At 37.2% G+C, this 20,185-nt stretch overlaps 1 protein-coding gene across 1 annotated transcript in view; it reads right to left on the reverse strand.

Moving 5' to 3' along the window:
- LOC150103634 (transcription initiation factor TFIID subunit 4B-like) overlaps positions 1 to 20,185 on the reverse strand; it is a 397,716-nt gene that overhangs the window by 373,873 nt on the left and 3,658 nt on the right. Inside the window, exons 2-3 of the mRNA XM_090398501.1 lie at positions 4,776 to 4,797; positions 2,025 to 2,035 (exon numbers count right to left, since the gene is read on the reverse strand). Coding sequence (XP_090254627.1) covers positions 2,025 to 2,035; positions 4,776 to 4,797 — 33 coding nt within the window. The remainder of the gene's footprint in view (positions 1 to 2,024; positions 2,036 to 4,775; positions 4,798 to 20,185) is intronic.

Raw genomic sequence — 20,185 nt, forward strand, 5'->3', positions numbered from 1 at the left:
TCCAGATTTCGCTGAATGTCTATAGACGTCATGTTGGGGTATTAAACCTCCTGCAAAATTAAAGAAGTTATTCAACTCATCCAAGGATTCATTTCCTCCACTGGTTCACCATGGAGTATACTGTATTCATTGCACCTGTAATTTGCCTTATATAGGTGAAACAGGAAGCACAATTCCTATCCAAAAAAATAACATAGACGGCACATTAAATTTAATAACTATGGTAAATCTGGTCTGTCTGATCATGCCCAGAATACTCTACATAGAACTGATTGGAAAGGCACCTGCCGTTTACATCACACCAAAAAGTGGTATGAACTTAAGTTTATTTTTTACTTTTTTTTTTATTAAACGATTTAAGGAAATTACAGTGTCAACTAGAATATACATTAAAATAAATTTTAATATACTTCAATATTTCGGCAACGTCACATTGCCATTTTCAAGAAAATGGCAATGTGACGTTGAGATTGAATATGGAGATTGAATAAAATGGCAAAATTCAAGAAACTTAAGAACAAGACATGTGCATGCAGGCACAACAAACAGTAAGTGAGGAAGAAGCAGAAAGCTACTATTTCTCCTAAAGTCCTAATGGTTCCCCCTAGCGGGATGTTGGTATTCTTGGGCGATTGGGTTGAAGGTCTTCTTATGTAGGTTTCCCAAATTTGTTGAGGTTTGGATTGTTTCTTAGGGCTGAAGCTGATTCCATGAAAAGCCTTTCATATTTGTATTTAGTGTATTATCGTGGCTTTCTTCCACCGTATTCTATGGCAGGTATCCAGCACGTGTTCAGCAAAACCAGAGTGGCTGTATTGGTGAAACCAGATGTAGTCCTTGTGTTCTGAGATTCTGAAATTGGCTGTCCTGCCTGTTTGGCCAAAGTAGGACAGCTTACAGCTGCTTAAGTTTAATAAGGAGGCCTGTTAAATTCTTATCAACCATCCTAATCTTAACAATAATGCTGGTCTAAAAATCCCAAGAATATGAAAGGCACATATTCTACTTACATAATCTTATCGTCCACTGAGTTAATTATAAATAGGACTGCAAGAAATCCAGGATCTTAACAATTCTCATGTTAAATTAGGACACCACTTTTGCTGTAATAAAACTATCTATACGAATTTATTCTCTAATAATGTTATAAACGGAATATAGCTTTGATGTAGTTTTTTTCCCCCCTCTTCCACTAAAGGTCAGGCCAGTAGAATAACTGGTTGATCAAATTATTGTCTCCTTGGCATAACGTTTGAAATGTAATATAGCTTGCCTCTGTTGTAGTCTCCATAATTTGTCTGAAATGAATGCTGATCACCATGTAACACTAAAGGAAAAGAAATTAGTGCTGATTGGGGCCTATTCTATAACTATCTCAGGAAACATCTGAATATATTCCAAGGGTCATGAGACAGGTGTGGAATAAAATAAGGTAGGTGTGAAATGGAGAAATTAAAAGGTTAGGCATTCACTCCGGAAGAAGAAGGCATTATGGAGGCGGCACAAGATGTGTTGTAATAGTCAATTGCATAAGGAGTATCAAGAGCAGCCTAGGAAGGCGACTCGCTTAGTAAGTGTAGCCAAACTTGCAGTATTCAACTATTTTGGTAAAACTGGTTGAATACTGCAAGCAAGTGTGATAACCATTGTGGATGATATAGCCGAGATATTAAATGAGAATTCATAAAGGTATTTCATCCTGCGACAGCATGCACAACTTGAGTGCAGTGGGAATGGAGAAGGGACTAATCATGTGTAAGCGGGAAGTATATGGAGATTGAATAAACTCATTAATAAAGCTGTAGGGTTTGATGCTATATCACTGTACTGTGTATGTGTGTGTAGTTTTGGTTAAAATGTTGTTGAAGTTAAAGGTGAGGACCTCTAACCTATACAACATCTGAACAAATGTGGCATATCAGCTATCCATGATACAGAATACAATAATCTACTGTTTCTCTGACTTTCAAAACAATGATCCCCCCCCCCCCCCCTCAATTAACAGACGTTACAAGTGAGGTGACTTCTGGTTTAGCTATGTAACTGTACTTCAATTATCTGAAGGGCAAAATGCCTTTTCCTGTTTTGGTCAGATAAATGGCAGACTGCAATATTTTAATAATATGATAGAATACCACATTATTATATGAAAAATATATTATTTCTGCAATCATTTGAAAGCATTTGCTATATTCAGTACCTTGTTTCCATAACTATTCTTTCTGATATATCCAGAAATGAAGGAACTTTATTCCTGAATAGCAGAAATCTTTATGCAAGTTTTCAGTATACTGGCCGTATTCTTTCCCTTGAGAAGTCCAACTATCTAATACTACCTGCATTGTGTTTTTAATAGAAAACTGCAACTCCTTCCCCTTTGTACAATTTATCTTACAGTTTGTGCTTAAAACGGTGAGTACTATGCATTGTCTTGAGATATCCAAGGAGGAATACATAATTAGTGTCGCCTAATTAGTCTGAAACACTAATAAAACCGACAGTCAGATACAAAGAGCCTTTGACTTTTCAGCCAAAGATGAGTTGGCTAGTCTCATACAGATATGCAGTTGTTCATCCTGCGTAACACACATACAGGGGCTTTGGTTACACTTTCATATTGCAAGTGGTTGTGTAATTTAGCGCTTGTGTGAAATTAGCATTGTTAACTGTTTTGTCATGTTTATTCATCAGAAAATTAGAGTACTGTAGTGTATTAGTGCAGATTTTTGAGTATTTGTATGTTTATAATATTTTTAATGTGATATTGCATTGCGCCAATGACAAACAATGGTGGAAAAGACCACGTGGTCTAGTGATTTGAATTTGCAGGATATTATTCAGTGCAGCGTATGCGAAATATATGCTTTGAGAAAATTAAAGAATATGTGGAAGGAAATTGAAACGTATTAAGTGTTTTAAAAGTGTTTTCTGAGTGATATCTGGTATTAACTACCGAAGGCCTGGGTAGCAGCAGGCAGACATGAGTGATATTGTTTCTGAGGTTATTTCTTTTGCTGGCCTGGTTGACCGAGTGGTTAGCGTATCCGCTCTCCAGCCAAAAGGCTGTGGGCTTGAATCCCGCCGTGGGCATGGATGTTTCTGATTGTCTGTGAAAGTACTAGTAGTGGTAGTCGGCAGTAGATGCGTTGGTGGAGTCGTGAGATGCCCTCCCTCGATAAGTCTTTGGACTCCCTGGAGGTGTGATGTAATAATAATAATAGTAAGTGTCCGTTAGGTGATGAGAAAGCAACAAATACCGATGATAAGATGGAAAATGACGTTAATAATGCTGAATGTGCGGCCATGGAAATATCAATGAAGAAATAGCACACTTAAATATTATCCTTCAAAAGACAAAGCGCAAAATTGAAAAACTACAGAAGCAGCAAGGCTGAAAAGAGAAAGAAGCAGGTGATCCAAAAGAATAATAAAGACCAAAGGAATAAACAAGAAAAACAAGTTAAGGAGAAAACTATGTATAGAGACTCAATAATCAGAGGAGTAATTAATGAAAGAATGACAAAATTGTGTTTCCTGGGAGCAAAAATTCACAATATTAACCGCACCATCTGAATGCAAAAAGGTAAGTAAAAGGAAATGACTGTCATGATTGATACCAATGATTTGAGAGCCAAGAGGTATTCTATGAGAGAGGATGTAAAGGAGTTGTTAGAAGAGGAAAACTGAAGATCGAGAAGATGATGACTGTAACTCTCCTACCACACTATGAAAGAGGCGAACTGAGGAGGAGGGCATTGATAGCCAATGAGTCTATATGTAGATTCTGCAAACGGAATAATGGAGAATTTGTTCGAGAATGCTTTGTTCACCGAGCATGCTAATGTATTCAGGGAAACTTAACCAATTAGGGTTGAAGCAAGTGAGTTTGTGTGAAGGCACCCATGAAGTGACTGAGTGTGAGAATGGCCAAGTGAGGAATCAAGTCTCTCAAGCAAAAATATTGAATAGGATAGTAAATTCAGAAAGTAAACATTAGGGGGGGGGGAGGATAAAAGAATGTTGCCATTTCTATATACTAATGCCAGAAGTATCAGGAACAAGGGGGAGAAGTTTTGGCATTGATCAGTGCAAGCTCACCAAAAGTTATTATTATTATTGTGACACCTCCAGGGAGTCCAAAGACTCATCGAGGTGTCACAATCATTCCGTTGTATAAAGCCTGATCAGACCACACTTAGACTATTGTTCTCAGATTTGGTCCCCAGGATTTGAAGGAGATAAATTGACTGTGGAAAAGGTACAGAAGCGGATAACAAAGATGGTTTCAGGACTCTACAATATGAGTTATGAGGATCGACTGAGGGAATGTGGAATGCAGAGTTTGGTGGATAGAAGAAGGAGAGGTGATATGAACGAGACTTTTAAACTGTTGAGAGGCAGTTACAGGGTAGACATTGGAGAGTTCTTTCAATTGGTGGAACGGTGGGAAGGAATGATGACAAGAGGCCATCCCTGGAAGTTACGAAAGGAAGCTGTACGCAAGAGGGTGAGGAGTGGTTTCTTTGTGTGAAAGGTGGTTGAACCTTGGAATGCATTGCTTGAGAGAGAGGTTGGAGTGGGAACAGTCAATGGGTTCAAGGAGTGGTATGATAAACTTTGTATTTCCTAAAAACGACCTCCCACGATGAGTCTTTTGACTCCATGGAGGCCTGGATGATGATAATAATATAATGCTAGGAGTATCTGGAATAAAGGATATGAATTCGTAGCACTGATAGCATCAGCCTGTCAGAGATTTTTGGGATCTCTGAGACGTGGTTGATGGAAGATGATATACTGAAAGGAATAGAAGTAGCAGGGTATAGCATTTTTCAACAGGATAAGAAGGGAAAACACAATGGTGGAGTACAGCTTATGATAAGTGCACTTATGTCGTCTCACAGTGGAGGATTTGGAGGGAAATGGCCCTAACAGTTTTGAAAGCATGTGGTATGAGGTAGAGGTGGGCAGGACAGCATATTTAGTGGGGTGTTACTACAAGCCATGGAGCAGAGAGGGTGCAGAGAAGGAGATATTTAGGCAAATGAGCTTAGTAAGTGCAAGAAGAATTATTGTTATGGGAGCAGTATAAACTGGGAAGAGGAAACTGCACATAGTAATAAGGGAATGTAATTTCTGGAATTCTTGAGAGACAAATGTCTTGGGCAACATCAGTAGAAGAAACATGAGGTTCAAGAGTTTTAGATTTGGTCACAGCATCAGAAGAACTGATTATAACTGAGATTGCATCTTTAGCCCCAGTTGGAGAGAGTGACCATGTGATTTTGACTTGGAAAATGAATAGACATGCAGGTGTATCAAAGAAAAGGGAACATATGTAGAATTATAAGGCAGGTGATTATAATAGTCTTAGATATCAACTTGGGGCAGTTCTACTGAGGGAGAAATTGGAAGGGCAAGATATTATCAGTGCTTGGGAACTTGTGAAGGAATATTTATTAGCAGCAATAGCAAGCTGTATACCACGAGTGAAGAGAACACAATTTGGTGTAAAGTGGATGACAAACAATATCAAATGGGAACTGCAAGTAAAAAACAGGTTATGGAAGAGATATAAGGAGAGGTGTAGAAAGTAGATGCATGAAGTATATAAGCCTTAGGCCAGGAGAGTGATTAGTATGGTAAGGAAGGCAAAACTGGAATATGAGAAGAGATGGGCCCTGAGATCCAAAGAAAATCCTAAGGAATTTTTTCACTATGCAGCAAGTAGGAGAAGAAATTATTGTAGAAGAATGACATTATTGGATAAAAATGGGAATAGAGTGACTGATGCAAAGGACATGGTGGAGTTGTTCAATGAACACTTTATTGGGGTCTTTCATCCTGATCCTGGAGAAGTAAATTTTAATGCTACAGGAATAGGGCAGATTCGAAGTTCAGAAATGCAAGAAGTGAGTGTGTTTCTAACATTTAGTACAGTGGATATCAATAAAGCAATGGGAATGGATGAGATTTCACAACAGGTTCTGATAGAATGTACTAAAGAACTGACAGCTCCATTGAGCTGCCTTTTCAATGAAAGTCTGGCCATAGGAAGGGTACCCAAGGAATGGAAGGAGGATAAGATAGTGCCATTGCATAAGGATGGTAGCAGACTAAAAGTGTCCAATTATAGACCAGTTTGTGTTTCATCAGTAGTTGTTAAGATCTTGAAGAAATTAGTGAGGGATCATTTACAGCATTGGGCAGATGAGGGTAATGTTATCTTTGAGAGTCGGCATGAATTTGTTAAGGGGGTGCTCTTATTTTAGTAACATGATTGCCTTTTATAATAAAGTGACAAGAGAAGTGGATGACGGAAAGACATATTCTGCCATTGTTTTGGATTTTACAAAGGCATTTGACAGGGTACCACACGATAAGCTGACATTTAAGTTGCAGCATTTAGATATCAAGTTAGTGAAATGGATTTAGGACTGGCTATCTGATAGGTATCAGAGTATGTGTATGGAGAGTAGTATCAAGGAGGCAGAAGGTTACCATTGGGGTCCCACAGGACTCAGAACTGAGGCCTGTATTGTTTAACGTTTATATCAATGACGGTGTCCATGAATTGCAGGTGGGATATTCAGTTGTTTGCAGATGATGTGAAGCTGGGAAGGGTTATTAGTAATAGTGTGCAGATGTGGTAGCCCTGCAAAAGGATTTGAATAAACTGAACAGATGGGCAAATGAATGGGGATGTCAGTTTACTGCAGTTAAATGTAAAGTCTTGAAGTTTGGGATACATCGATGGAAGGCTGCATACACTGTTGGAAGAACTGAACTGGATGAAGTGTGGGAGGGAAGGGATGATTGATAGAAACCTGAAATTCAGGGAACATATTGCAAATGTGGTGAAGGTAACTCAGAGGATTGCTGCAGAGATAAAAGAGTCATCATTCCATTGTATAAAGCCCTGATCAGACCACACCTGGACTATTGTGCTCGTATTTGGTCCCCGGGATTTGAAGGGGATAAATTAACCATAGACAGAGTTCAGAGGAGGATAAAAAAGATGCTATCAGGACTGTACGATGTTATTTATGAAGGAATGTGGAGTGCAGAGTTTGGTAGATAGAAAGAGAGGTGATATGATCGAGACTTTTAAACTGTTCAGAAGTAGTTACAGGGTTGACATTGAGTTCTTTCGTTTGGTGGAACAGGAGAAATGAGCGAGGACATGGTGACATCCCTGGAAGTTACAAAAGGAAATTGTGAGCAAGAGGGTAAGGAGTGGATTCTTTGTGTGAAGGATGGATGAACCATGGAATGCATTGCGTGAGAGAGTGGTGAGAGCATGGGTCAATGAGTTTAGGGGTGGTATGATAGACTATGTCTCCCATGATGAGTCTTGTGATTCCATGGAGGTCTGAATAATAGTAATAATAATAATAATTCTTTAAAAGTATACTATACTAACAACTTCTATGAATATCAAATTAAGAAATGGAACATCAATTTTACATCTTTCATTTTCAGCATTTTAATGTAGAAAGTATTTTTAACTTGGGTATAGTTATGTTAAAAATACCAAGCAATTTTAAACCTGGTTTTACTCCATTTTTCCCAAGTAAGCAAACAGACAAAATGTCAAGTTTGCGCCTGCAATTTATGCAAGACTAGCTGATCCTACAGGCAGTACAAGACCAAGGCAACTCGTGGTAAAGGTGGAGCAAGCTGCCTTTAATACAAAACATCATACATCCCCTTCTTGGAGATGTGTTTTGGCATTAAGGGTAAATATTAAGATTAGTGATCAGAGCTTGCTCTACCTTTACCACGAGTTGCCTTGGTCTTGCACTACCTGTAGGATCAGCTAGTCTTGCATAAATTGCAGGCGCAAACTTGACATTTTGTCTGTTTGCTTACTTGGGAAAAATGGAGTAAAACCAGGTTTAAAATTGCTTGGTATCTTTAACAGCATTTTAATACATCTTGTATTGGAGAGACTGGTGAGAGATAGGATACAAAAATGTGCTGATACCACTGTTATCAGCGCATGGAAAGCTGCATACAGCTATCCTTTGTACTTGTCAGCATGGGTTTTTTAAAGGCTGCTCATGTTTTACCAACTTGCTTATGCACTATAACAAGGTGACAAATGTATTAGACAAGGGAAATGCCTACACAGTGGTATACTAAGTGTTTGCAAATGCTTTTGATAGACTGCCACACCACAAGTTTGTAACTAATCTGAAGCAGATGGGATTGGATAACAAACTAGTGATTTTGATAGGCAACTGGCTTTCTGATAGGTATCAGCTAGATGATACTTATCTGTGTATGGGTTGAAGGGGGGGGGGAACAGTATCCTGGAAGATTAAAGTTGCTAGTGGAGTCACAGGAATCTGTTTTAGGGCCACTGTTATTTAATTTGTATATTAATGATATTGGGATGAGTTTAACTGGTGTTATACAACTATTTGCAGATGATGCAAAACTGGGGTGAGTGATGAGGAATCAAGCAGATATGACCTTGAATAGATTATATGAATGGGCAACAGTATGGAACTGTCAGTTCGATACCGTTGCCCATGTAAGGTTCTGAAATTTCGTATCAACACTGGGATATACGAAGTATACACTTGGTGAGGAAGTTTTGGAGGAAGTTGAGGAGACAGGAGACCTTGGAGTGGTGGTGGACAAAGATCTGAAGTTCAGAGGTGACTGCACAAGTTGTGAAATTGTCACATCAGATAATGGCAATGATACGGAGGACCTTAACGTACAGAAATAAAGAGGTTCTGGTTCCATTGTATAAGGCCTTGTATGGATTATTGTGCACAGATTTGGTGCCCTGGTTTTCATGGTGATGAGCCTATACCGGAAAGGGTCTAGAGAAGACTAAGTTGGTAACGGGTCTTTGGGATATGATGACAGATTGAGGGAATGCAGCTTACAAGGCCTTGTGATTAGCAGAAAGAGAGGAGATATGATTGAGACATTTAGGTTGGTAAAGGGTTGTTATCGTACCTAAAGATAAAATTGATCCCATAGCATCATTTTTCTCTTTCAACTGGTGAATAGTTATTAAGACAAATCACTTCCTACAATACCAGAAAACCATACGTCTCCTGTGATCAAAAGCTGTGTTCCACATCTAAAACTGTTCCATATAAGTTCGTTGTATAAGTCTCTGATCAGACCACACTTAGACTATTGTTCTCAGATTTGGTCCCCAGGATTTGAAGGGGATAAATTAACTGTGGAAAGGATACAAAGACAGATAACAAAGATGGTTTCAGGACTGTACAAGGATAGTTATGAGGATCGGCTGAGGGAATGTGGAATGCAGAGTTTGGTGGATAGAAGGAGAGGTGATATGATTGAGACTTTTAAACTTTTGAGAGGTGGTTACAGGGTTGACACTGGGGAGTTCTTTCACTGGTTGAACAGCAGGAAGGAGTGATGACAAGAGGCCATCCCTGGAAGTTACGAAAGACAACTGTGAGCAAGAGGGTGAGGAGTGGTTTCTTTGTGTGGAGGGTGGTTGAACCGTGGAATGCATTGCGTGATGGAGTGGTGAGAGCGAGAATGGTCAATGAGTTTAAGGAGTGGTATGATAGACTGTCTTTCTTAAGGGGGACCTCCCCTCGATGAATCTTGACAGACTTTATGTTCTTAGGAAGGACGTCCCACGATGAGTCTTTTGACTCCATGGAGGCCTGAATAATAATAATAATATGTTCTATATTTAGATTTTGCAAAGGTTTTCGATAGATAACCATTGGATAAGTATCAGCAGGTTGTATACAGGAGAATGATATCCAAGAAGAGGAAAGTCATGGCATGCTTCAGGGGGTCTGTTTTAGGGCCATCACTGTTTACTTTGTATGTAAATGACAGTGGAAAAGGCTTAAATGGTTATATACAGTTGTCTGCAGATGATGTAAAGTTGGGAAGAGTTATGAGAAGTAGAGCAGAAGCTATAGCTTTGCAAGAGGACCTAAATAGACTGTCTGAATGGGCATGTGTGTGGATGTCAAGGTTTTAAAATCTGAGAAGCAAAGATGGGATACCGAATATAGGATTGGTGGAATGTTTTAGAAGAGGTGGAGAAGATGAAAGATCTGGGGGTAATGGTAGATCCATCCATCCATCCATTTCATTTGAATCAAGAGATGCCGTGTGGTCACTCAGATAGTCGATTGTGTCACACCAGTCCTCACCATGTGGTCCTGTTGTATGCTTTCCTGGAGGCTTCAACACTCTGAAGATCAGTCACTCCAGACACACTATCCATCCATCTCACTGAGGTTCTACCACTTCCTATTTCTTTTCCCCAGGAACTTTACCTTCTGTTACTGTTCTGAGAAGTCATCCTTCCAATCTGTCCAAAGTATTTTAACTTTCTTCTGACAATATCCTTAAGGAACCTTCAAGTTCTACTGATCCTTTCTAGCACTAATCCTTTTGTCCACCTTTCAGTATATGATATACTCAAGGATATCATATACTGAAAGGATATTATATACTGAATTGAGGATATGTCAGACTGGTTGACCGAGTAGTTAACGTATCCGCTCTCTCCAGCCAAAAGGATGTGGGTTCAAATCCCACTGTGGGCATGGATGCTTGTGATTGTCTGTGAAAATAGTGGTGGTGGTGGTGTAGATGATGAAGGTAGTTGCGGTTAGTGGAGACTGAGAGTTGTAGACCAGGTGCCCTCCCTCGATGAGTCTTTGGACTCCGTGGAGGTGTTATATAATAATAATAAACACCCCATCTCAAAAGCAGTTATCCTTTTCTTTCCCGACTTCTTTAGGTTCCAAGTCTCACATCCAAAAGTTGCTGTCGGAAAAACAGCTGAATCAAAAATCCTCAGCTTTGCTCCCATGGAGATAGATCCATCATTCCAGATTTTAAACAAGTAACCAAGAGTCTTCCACATAATAACAGGACTCTAGCTTTGATGTAGCGAGTTTTTTTTTTTTTTTTAAACACCAGAGGCCAGGCAAATAATTTTAATCTGTTGATCAGTAACTTTAGCATGCCATGCAGATTGTAGTGCAGCTTGTTTCTTATACGATAATTCTTCTGGAGTATACGATATATACGTATACTCCAGAAGATGACCTTAATGTGAAGGTCGAAATATTGAGTGTATATTTTGGTTTACATAAAAACTAAAGTTTTACTCTAATATGGTAGTTGTATCCATAAGGTTCATAATGTATTCTGATTAACCGTATAAGCATGAAAGAAAAGAACCATAATCTTTGTCTTGCTAGGATTGAGCTTAAATCCTCTGTTCTTACTGATCTTGTTAATTTTGTCAAGAATTTGTCCTAGCTCTTCCTTGTCATTATAGAGGAGTACTGTATCATCAGCATACCTCAGATTACTGATCAGGCTACTGCTTATCCTAAATTCTGCCCTGAGCTCATCCAATGCTACATGCATGACGTCCTCAGCATACATACTATAACAAGCGAGGAGAAAATAGACAACCTTGCCTAACTCCCTTTCCCAACCAGAAACCAATTAGTTAATCCAACACATGTTCTTACCATGGCTTCTTGCTCCCTGTACAGATTAGCTATAATGGTGGATAAGAACTTGAAATTTCATGGACATTTTGCTAAAATTGTGAGGATGACACCGAATTATGGGAATGATGCGGAGAGCTCTAACGTGTAGAAGTAACAATCTTTTGATTCCATTGTACATGCCTTTGATCAGGCTAAACGTGGATTACTGTGCACAGATTTACTTGCCAGGTTTCCCAAAGGATGATGAGATGTTGGAGAGCGTTTAGAGACAATTGACCAAGTTGGTTCCTGGTCACTGGAATGTGGAATATGAGGATATTTGCATAGAGAGTGGTGGGTGATTGGAATGCACTGCCTGAGAGTGTGGTGAGTGCTGGCCAAGGTTTGATGAGCTGTGCATGTGAGAGTGGGAACTCCACTGATAAGTCTCTTGCTTCTTACTGTTAATAATAATACTCGCCTAAAAAAAAAAAAGGGTGGGCAGATAAGAGAGATAAGTCTGGTGTCAAACTATGAACTGATAGCTCTCATCTCTCTCCACTCCAAAATAATGGAGAAGGTCGTCAACAATACTCAACTTCACCATTGTCTAGCATCAATTCCACCATTCTAAATTCATGGCAGAGATCTTAGTCTACGTTACCCGCTGTTTGCCACAAGCCATGGTAAAGTTTAGAGAAACATATACTATTTTTCTTGGCATTTCCAGAGCATATGATCATATGTTGCGCTATAGCCTGCTCAATAATTTGACATCTTTCAGTTTACCTTTGATCCTCTGCACCTGGGTAGTCAGTCAGCTTCCTGTTTTTGAAGCTTTTTTCTTCACAAATTACAGAAGTACCACATGGCTTGGCTCATTTCTATCACCTATATACAAATGACTCTTTAGTGACCAATAATTCTATCCACAGAACACTAAATAATAGTATGAAGATTAGTGTTCAAAGCACTCATCTCCACACTCTTCTGTAATGGAATGAGGAGAACCTGATTATCAATGTTACCATAAAGCATTCGCCTTCTTTTCAGCCATTAAAAAACCAGGCTTTCTTTTCCAACAAGATACTACTTTTCATCCATCCAATTGTGTACAAATGCCAAGTCTGTCCATCCTTATAATACCATTCACATGTTTGGAGTGGTGCATGTAAAAATTTTTGATGTCAAGAATTTTTAGAGAAAAGCGATTCAGATGACCTCTCCTTCAATGACTCACTTCAGCTACTATCTCACATTCCTCCACTTTTCTGATGAGGCTTGTTAAAATATAAGCACTGTCTGCCCAACAGTAACAATAAATGCACCAACCTGCATCTCCTCTTCCTGTTTTATTCCACTTGTCTCTGCTCTTTGGAACAACTTTCTCATAAAAGGTTCACTAGCAACCATAAACTCTAACCTTTCAAGAAAACTTCCAATGGGTTATCTGCTTTACAATTACCTATACCCTTCGCATAGCACTTTATGCTGTAGGTTCTTTTCTCATATGAGATTGATATAAAAATACACAAAATCATCGTAACTCTATAGCAGAGATGGGAAACCTGTGGCTATTTTCATGAATTATAGCACTGTTTTTTTTACATTATGAAGTCCTTATGGATTTGTTGTGAAATTAATTTTATAAGCTCATTCTTAGCAGTGTAATATAACAGAATACTAAGTATAATGGCATAGGTCCAGAGCTTTGACTAAAATCCATTGTATAATATTGTGCACTGCTGTATTGTTTAGATGGAAACAGAATTGAGTGCTTTTTTAAACTTTTTTTTTTCAAAAAAATACAAGTAGAACTTTAATAAGTAATATAAATTTGCAAAACCAATTTAACTGTCATTTAACAGCATAACAAAATTTATGCTAACAATGTCATTTGGAAAACAAGTATCTGAATTTAATAATTTTGGTCAATGGTTATTAGGATTTTTTAAATATATACTTCTTTGTATTTTTTTTTTTGGGAGGGGGAAGCATTTCTACATATAGTTTTCATTAAAAACTGTTACTTTTTTTTTATTTTTTAAATTTATGTAGTATATCTTCTTTTTAGCAAAGATATTTTCCTGATTTCTTAAAAATAGTCATTTCCCTTTAATTCATTATTTACTAGAAATGAAATCATTTTTAAGTATAAAAGAACTAGGACCACACTGAAAAAATTTTCTAATTTTGGTTTTCAAACTGTGCTATTTGACTATAAACAATTTCATTTCGTTAAAATTAATTATTGTGGTTATCGTGTAATTTATTGTTTATAGTCATGCTGCAAGTACCTTAATATTTATTTTGGTAGACAATCTGGAATCCTGTTCTAGAGACCAAACATGGGACTCTTGCAAGACTTCAGGCCTCCAATAAGTAGAGCAGTGATCTCACATCAGATGATGAAATCTGTCTCTGCCTAAAGACAATCACAAACAACTATGCCCATAGCCTACAGCCTGCAGGTTGAAGACAGGGTATGTTAACCAGCAAATAATTACTGTTAAAAATAAAAGTTTGAGGTATACCATGATCACACGGTATAATTCTCCAGTGCTATTAAGGAGGTATAAAAGTTTTACAATGGCTACACTTGCAAATAATTCAGAAGAATTTGTCAGAAGTTCCAGATAACAGAAATAAAGCATTGATAATTCCCATCTATAAAAAAAGTAAATAAAACTCAATGCAGCTTGAGAAGAGAATAAGAAAAATTTTGGAGAAGAAACTCAGGCCAAATAGAGATTGTCGAGATCAGATTTTTACTTTCAAGAAATAGCTAAGAAATCATGGGAACATAACAAGGATCTGTGCTTAAGCTTCATAGATCTCGATTTTGAAAGTTTATTTTTCACTTGGTTAGAGTATAATAAAATTAGTTTAATCCTTTTTCCAAGTGTGAGCAAACAAAGTTTGCGCCTGAAAGTATCTTCAGGACTGGGGTAAGGTGGTACAACACCAGGGCAACTCGTTGCAAAGGTGGAGCAAGCTACCAACACTCCTATCTCAGTATCTCCTATAATGCAAAACACATCTCCTTGCGGATATGTCTAATGTTATGCATTAAGGGAAGGGCCACTACCCAGACTAGTTTTGACCTTTATTGAGGTCTCTTCAGTGGGAGCCAGGCCCAAGTGGAGATACCAGGCAGAAGCATTAGCAGGTCAACTCTACCTATAGGAGTTGCCAAATGGTGTGCTACCCTTTTTTAATAAATTACTCTGGATTTAGAGAAAGATGTTGAAAGTTTATTTTTCACTTGGTTAGAGTATTATACCACCAGGGCAACGAGTTACCCTGGTGTTGTACCACCTTACCCCAGTCCTGAAGATACTTTCAGGCACAAACTTTGTTTGCTCACACTTGGAAAAAGGATTAAACTAATTTTATTATATTCATAGATCTCAAAAAAAGCATATGACAAGGTAACCAAGAGAAAAGCTTCTCAAAGCATTAATCATGATATGGAGTAAATGGAACATTATGCAGAATACATAATCTATATTTAAGTTTCAAGGCAGCAGTTAGAACCAAAGGAAGTACAAGAAGATAGTTTGATGTAAAACCAGATGTGAGACAAGGGCAAACACTATTGCCACTCTTATTCATCATCTATGTCGATCACAGTACGAAGGAAAGTAAAATTAAACCTGATAACAAACTTAGCTCTCTACTTTATGCAGATGATAATGTACTCCTAAACAATCCAGTAAAAGACTCCATGATTAAATGAAATAACAGCTGTAGCAATTTGGCATGAAGAACAGCAACAGAAAGATCAAAATTATGAAAAACAGTCAGGAATGTGGAAAACAGCATTCTCAATGGAGAACCTATAGATGCAGCAAAATATTTAAGTTATTTTGACATTACATTTACTTCAGATGACAAATTAAATATGGAAACAGACTGCAGAATAAGCAAGGGTGGTGTGGTGAGGAGCAGCTGAACAAATTTATATAGGATAAGAGATAAACTAGCAAAAACACTAAGCTAGAATTATAATAAATTAAGTTTAATCCTTTATTCAAGTGTAAGCAAACAAAGTTTGTGCCTGAAGTATCTTCAAGACTGAGGCAATTCGTGGTAAAGGTGGACCAAGCTCTCATCACTCCTTGTCTCAGTATCTCCCATAATGCAAAGCAAATCTCCTTGCAGACATGTATAATGCTATGCATTAAGGGAAAGGCCACTACCCAGATCGGTTTCGACCTTTATTGAGGTCTCGTCAGTGGGAGCCAGACCCAGAAGTAGTGATACTAAGGCAGCAGCAATGGAGAAGTCATATTTACCTATACGAGTTGCCAAAAGATGTAACACCTTATTATTAAATTACTCCGGATTTTTCAACAGTATAATAGCCAGACTGTGTCGAAAGAGAGGCTCGGATTATGTGGATGCTTGGAGGACAGAAAGGAACTATATGTGAGAGATGGCTTGCATTTGAATGAGGAAAGAAGTAATGTTTTGTAATTGTGGGTCTTCTTCCACTGATGAGACCTCAATAAAGGTCAAAACCGGTCTATGTAGTAGCCTTTCCCTTAATGCATAGCAATTTAGATACTTTGAAGGGGATAAATTAACTGTGGAAAGGGCACAAAGGTGGATAACAAAGATGGTTTCAGGACTGTGCAATGTTAGTTATGAGAATCGGCTGAGGGAATGTGGACTGCAGAGATTGGTGGATAGAAGGAGAGGTGATATGATTGATACTTTTAAACTGTTGGAAGGTGGTTACAGGGTTGACACTGGGGAGTTCTTTCACTTGATTGAACAGCGGGAAGGAGTGATGACAAGGGGCCATCACTGGAAGTTACGAAAGGAAACCGTGAGCAAGAGGGTGAGGAGTGGTTTCTTTGCATGGAGGGTGGTTGAACCATGGAATGCATTGTCTGATAGAGTGGTGAGAGCAAGAACAGTCAATGAGTTTAATGAGTGGTAGTATGATAGACTTTGTGTTTCTTGGGGGGGGGGACCTCCCAACGATGAGTCAATAGGCTGTGTTTCTTAGGAAGGACCTCGCCTACTCCCCGTATATGGGAATAAAAAGGCGTTAGCTGATTTTTTTTTATTTTTAGGAAGGACCCCCATGATAAGTCTTTTGACTCCATGGAGGCCTGGATAATAATAATAAGACATTTGACAATACAATATTCAGCAAATTTTAACTCAATGATGTTATTGTCATTTCATTTACATTCAACTTCCTTTTATTAATATCCAAGTATTACATCGAGAATTTAGATATTTGTTAAATCTGAATGAAAGGTAATACATTATAAATTATCTTTCATTCAAGATTTAACACCAGGAAGCTGTATAAGGAGGGTGTGAACAGCGGAGTGAGAAGCAGGTTTTTTTTGCATGCAGAGTGTGAATGATTGGAATGCGCTGCCTGAGATGCAGTGTCTGCAGAGAATTTGTGTATAACAGAGCAGAGTGTATGACAAAGACCTCCTAGATGAGTCTTTGACTCATGGTGTGTTAGGGTAATAATAATAATCATCATCATCATCATCATATGTATCAAGAATTTAAGCCTAGCATGGCCTGTTCCGGCCTTAGAAGTCATCGTTGAATCGTTTAAGAGGACGTCCTGGTTTTCTTTTTCCTAATGGCTTGTACTTTAAGACTTGTTTTGGTAATCTTTCTGTTTTCATTCTTTGAACGTGTTCCATCCATTTATGTTTATATTTTTTAATTTTTTCTATTACTGGTTCTTGGTTTAATTCTTTCATAATATCTTCGTTTCTTTTGTGATCAAATAGGGTATACTTTGCAGTTTTTCTCATAAACTTCATTTCTGCTGTTGTTAATCTTTGTTTGTCTTTTTGTTTTATTGTCCAGATTTCGCTTCCATACATTAAGACCGGTAAGGCTAATGTATTGTATACTTTTAGCCTGGTTTGTTTTTGAACTAGGTTTGGTTTAAATATAGAGTTAATTACACCTGTTATTTTTAAATATTTTGCAATTTTTACGTTTATATCTTTTTCATTTTCATATGTGATCATACATCCTAGGTAGTTAAATGAATTCACCTGTTCTAAGATCTTGTTATCTATTACTATTTTAGTTCTTGCTGGATCTTGTCCTTTAAAGGCCATAGTTTTTGATTTTTCTGTTGATATTATCATACCATCATCTTTGGATATCTCATTTAGATTTAAAATAGCTTTCTGTAAGTTATCTTCAGAATTTGTAATTATTATTTGATCGTCTGCAAAGAGGAGAGTGTTTAAGTTAACTGTAGGGGAAAGTTTAATTCCTTGTTGTAAATTTTTACTCCATTTTATTATTATTTCATTTAAGTAGATATTAAAAAGAGTTGTTGAGAGGGGACATCCCTGTCGGACCCATTGGTTTATCTCTCTTGTATATGATAGCTCGTGATTTAATCTTATTTGTATTTGATTATTTTCATATATACTTGTGATAGCTTTTAGGATATTATTTGGTATTTGTCTTTCTTTTAATATGTTAAATAATATGTTTCTTTTAACTTTGTCAAATGCTTTTTCAAAGTCAATAAATGCAATATGTGTTTCCAAATTATATTATCTTCTTTTCTCTACTATTAATTTTAGGCAAAAGGCTGGGTCTATACATAATCGTCCTTTTCTAAATCCATTCTGTACCTCTAGAATAAAGTTTTCGGAATATTTCATTAGTTTGTTATTTAAGATTCTGCTATATATTTTGTAACAGGAATTTAGTATACTGATACCTCTATAGTTTTTAGGGTCATCTCTATTACCTTTCTTAAAGATAGGAATCACAATTGCTTTTTTCCATTCTATTGGGGGATACCAGTTGAGTAAATTTTATTTAAAAATAATAAGAGTCTTTTTTTGAATCTTGTTCCTGCGTATTTATATAGTTCTGAACCTAGCTTATCTTCTCCAGGTGATTTTCCGTTTCTTGTTTCTTTCAGGCTGATTTCTAATTCTTCTTCAGTTATTTCCTTTTCATTTTCGTTAATTGTTTGCCAGTTGTCTTTTTTAAAATATTTGTCTGTCCACAGTTCTGTGTAGTAATTTAGAAATTCTAAATTATATTAATAATAATAATAATAGCAATAATAACAATTTTCCTAGTAAGTCATTAGGCAGACCACTCATCATCTTAGTCGTTTCCCTCTGGAAATTAATGAGATAGGAAATTTGAAGGGAAACCTTGCTGTTTTAAGGATGCTTGTGACATAAGACTGAATGATATACGCACATAAACACAAGAAAGATATTTAATTAACCAAATATTTCGGTCTGGAAATAGCTGACCATCCTCAGTGGTATTACAAGAACAGTTTTAAAAAATATAAGCTAGAATATTAACAATAGATCGTTAAAAATAGAACACACCGCGTGATGTTATATCACTAAGTATGAAACGGAATATTTTGAAGTAGAGACATGATTGGAAAAAAAAAAAAAAAATTAATGAGTAATCTTGATTAGACTTTCCCAGATTTTTGATATAGATATACAGTCATTACGATTCAGGTTGGGACGAAGGAGCAAGGCCTCCACGCTTTCCTTGAAAAAACGTTCGAACCTATTACAAGATCTATGTAAGAGGTGAGTCTTGGACCAAAAGATGCTGTGGTCAATTTCAATCCAGTGTTGAGCCAATCCAGACTTTTCAGGTTTGTTGTGAATAATGGAGGATTGATGTTGTTGGATTCTTTTTTCAAGAGAACATCCAGTCTGCCCAAAATAGGAGAGATCACAGTTGCAAGGAATTTGATAAACTCCAGGAAGAGATAAAATTGAGCGTTTGTCTTTAGGAGAAGAAAAATGAGAAGACAATTTGTTAATAGGTGAATATGTAGCTGTTAAATCATATTCAGGCAATGCATTCAAGGGAAACCTTGAATGCATTGCCTGAGAGAGTGGTTGGAGGGGTACGGTCAATGGGTTCAAGTAGTGGTATGATAAACTTTGTTTCTTAAAAACGACCTCCCACGATGAGTCTTTTGACTCCATGGAGGCCTGGATGATAATAATAATAATATACATGTCAGCAAGGAGATGTGCTTTGCATTATGGGATATACTGAGACAAGGAGTGATGAGAGCTTGGTCCACCTTTACCACGAGTTGCTTCAGTCCTGAAGTATCTTCAGGACTGAGGCAACAAGTGTAAAGCAAACTTTACACTTGGATAAAGGATTAAACTAAATTTATTATAGTCTAACTAAGTGGGAATAAACTTCCACCAATAAGCTAGAATTACTTCAGACAGTGTTCAAACAAGTTTTAACTTATGGATCTGAGAATTGGGTTAAAAATAAAACAGTTAATCATAGAACTAGAGATCATAGATGTGAAAGATGAGAAAAAGGAGATATAAATTACATTAAAAAAAATGAAGTTATTAGGAAGGAACTTGGCATTATTAGTATTCATGTGTGTGAATAGAGCTCATTCAAAGTGTAAACGTTTTTTCACTTGCTCACTAAGTAAATTATAGTCTTGTTTAATCCTTTACCCAAGCATAAACAAAGTTTGTGTGTCAAGTATCTTCATGTGTACCAGTTTGCAACACATGGATAAAGGAATCGACAAGAATATAATTTCTTGACAAGAATAATTTGGTAATTAAAGCAGCATGGTCACTTCAACAGAATGGGAGAGGAAAGTTAGGTTTCTTAAGTTAGGTTAGAATAATTTAGTAATTAAAGTAGCATGGTCACTTCAACAGAAT

This window comes from Typopeltis vanoorti, chromosome 9 (assembly GCF_054136105.1).
Source record: "Typopeltis vanoorti isolate ZY-2024b chromosome 9, IOZ_Tvanoo_1.0, whole genome shotgun sequence".
NCBI classification, from domain to species: domain Eukaryota; kingdom Metazoa; phylum Arthropoda; class Arachnida; order Uropygi; family Thelyphonidae; genus Typopeltis; species Typopeltis vanoorti.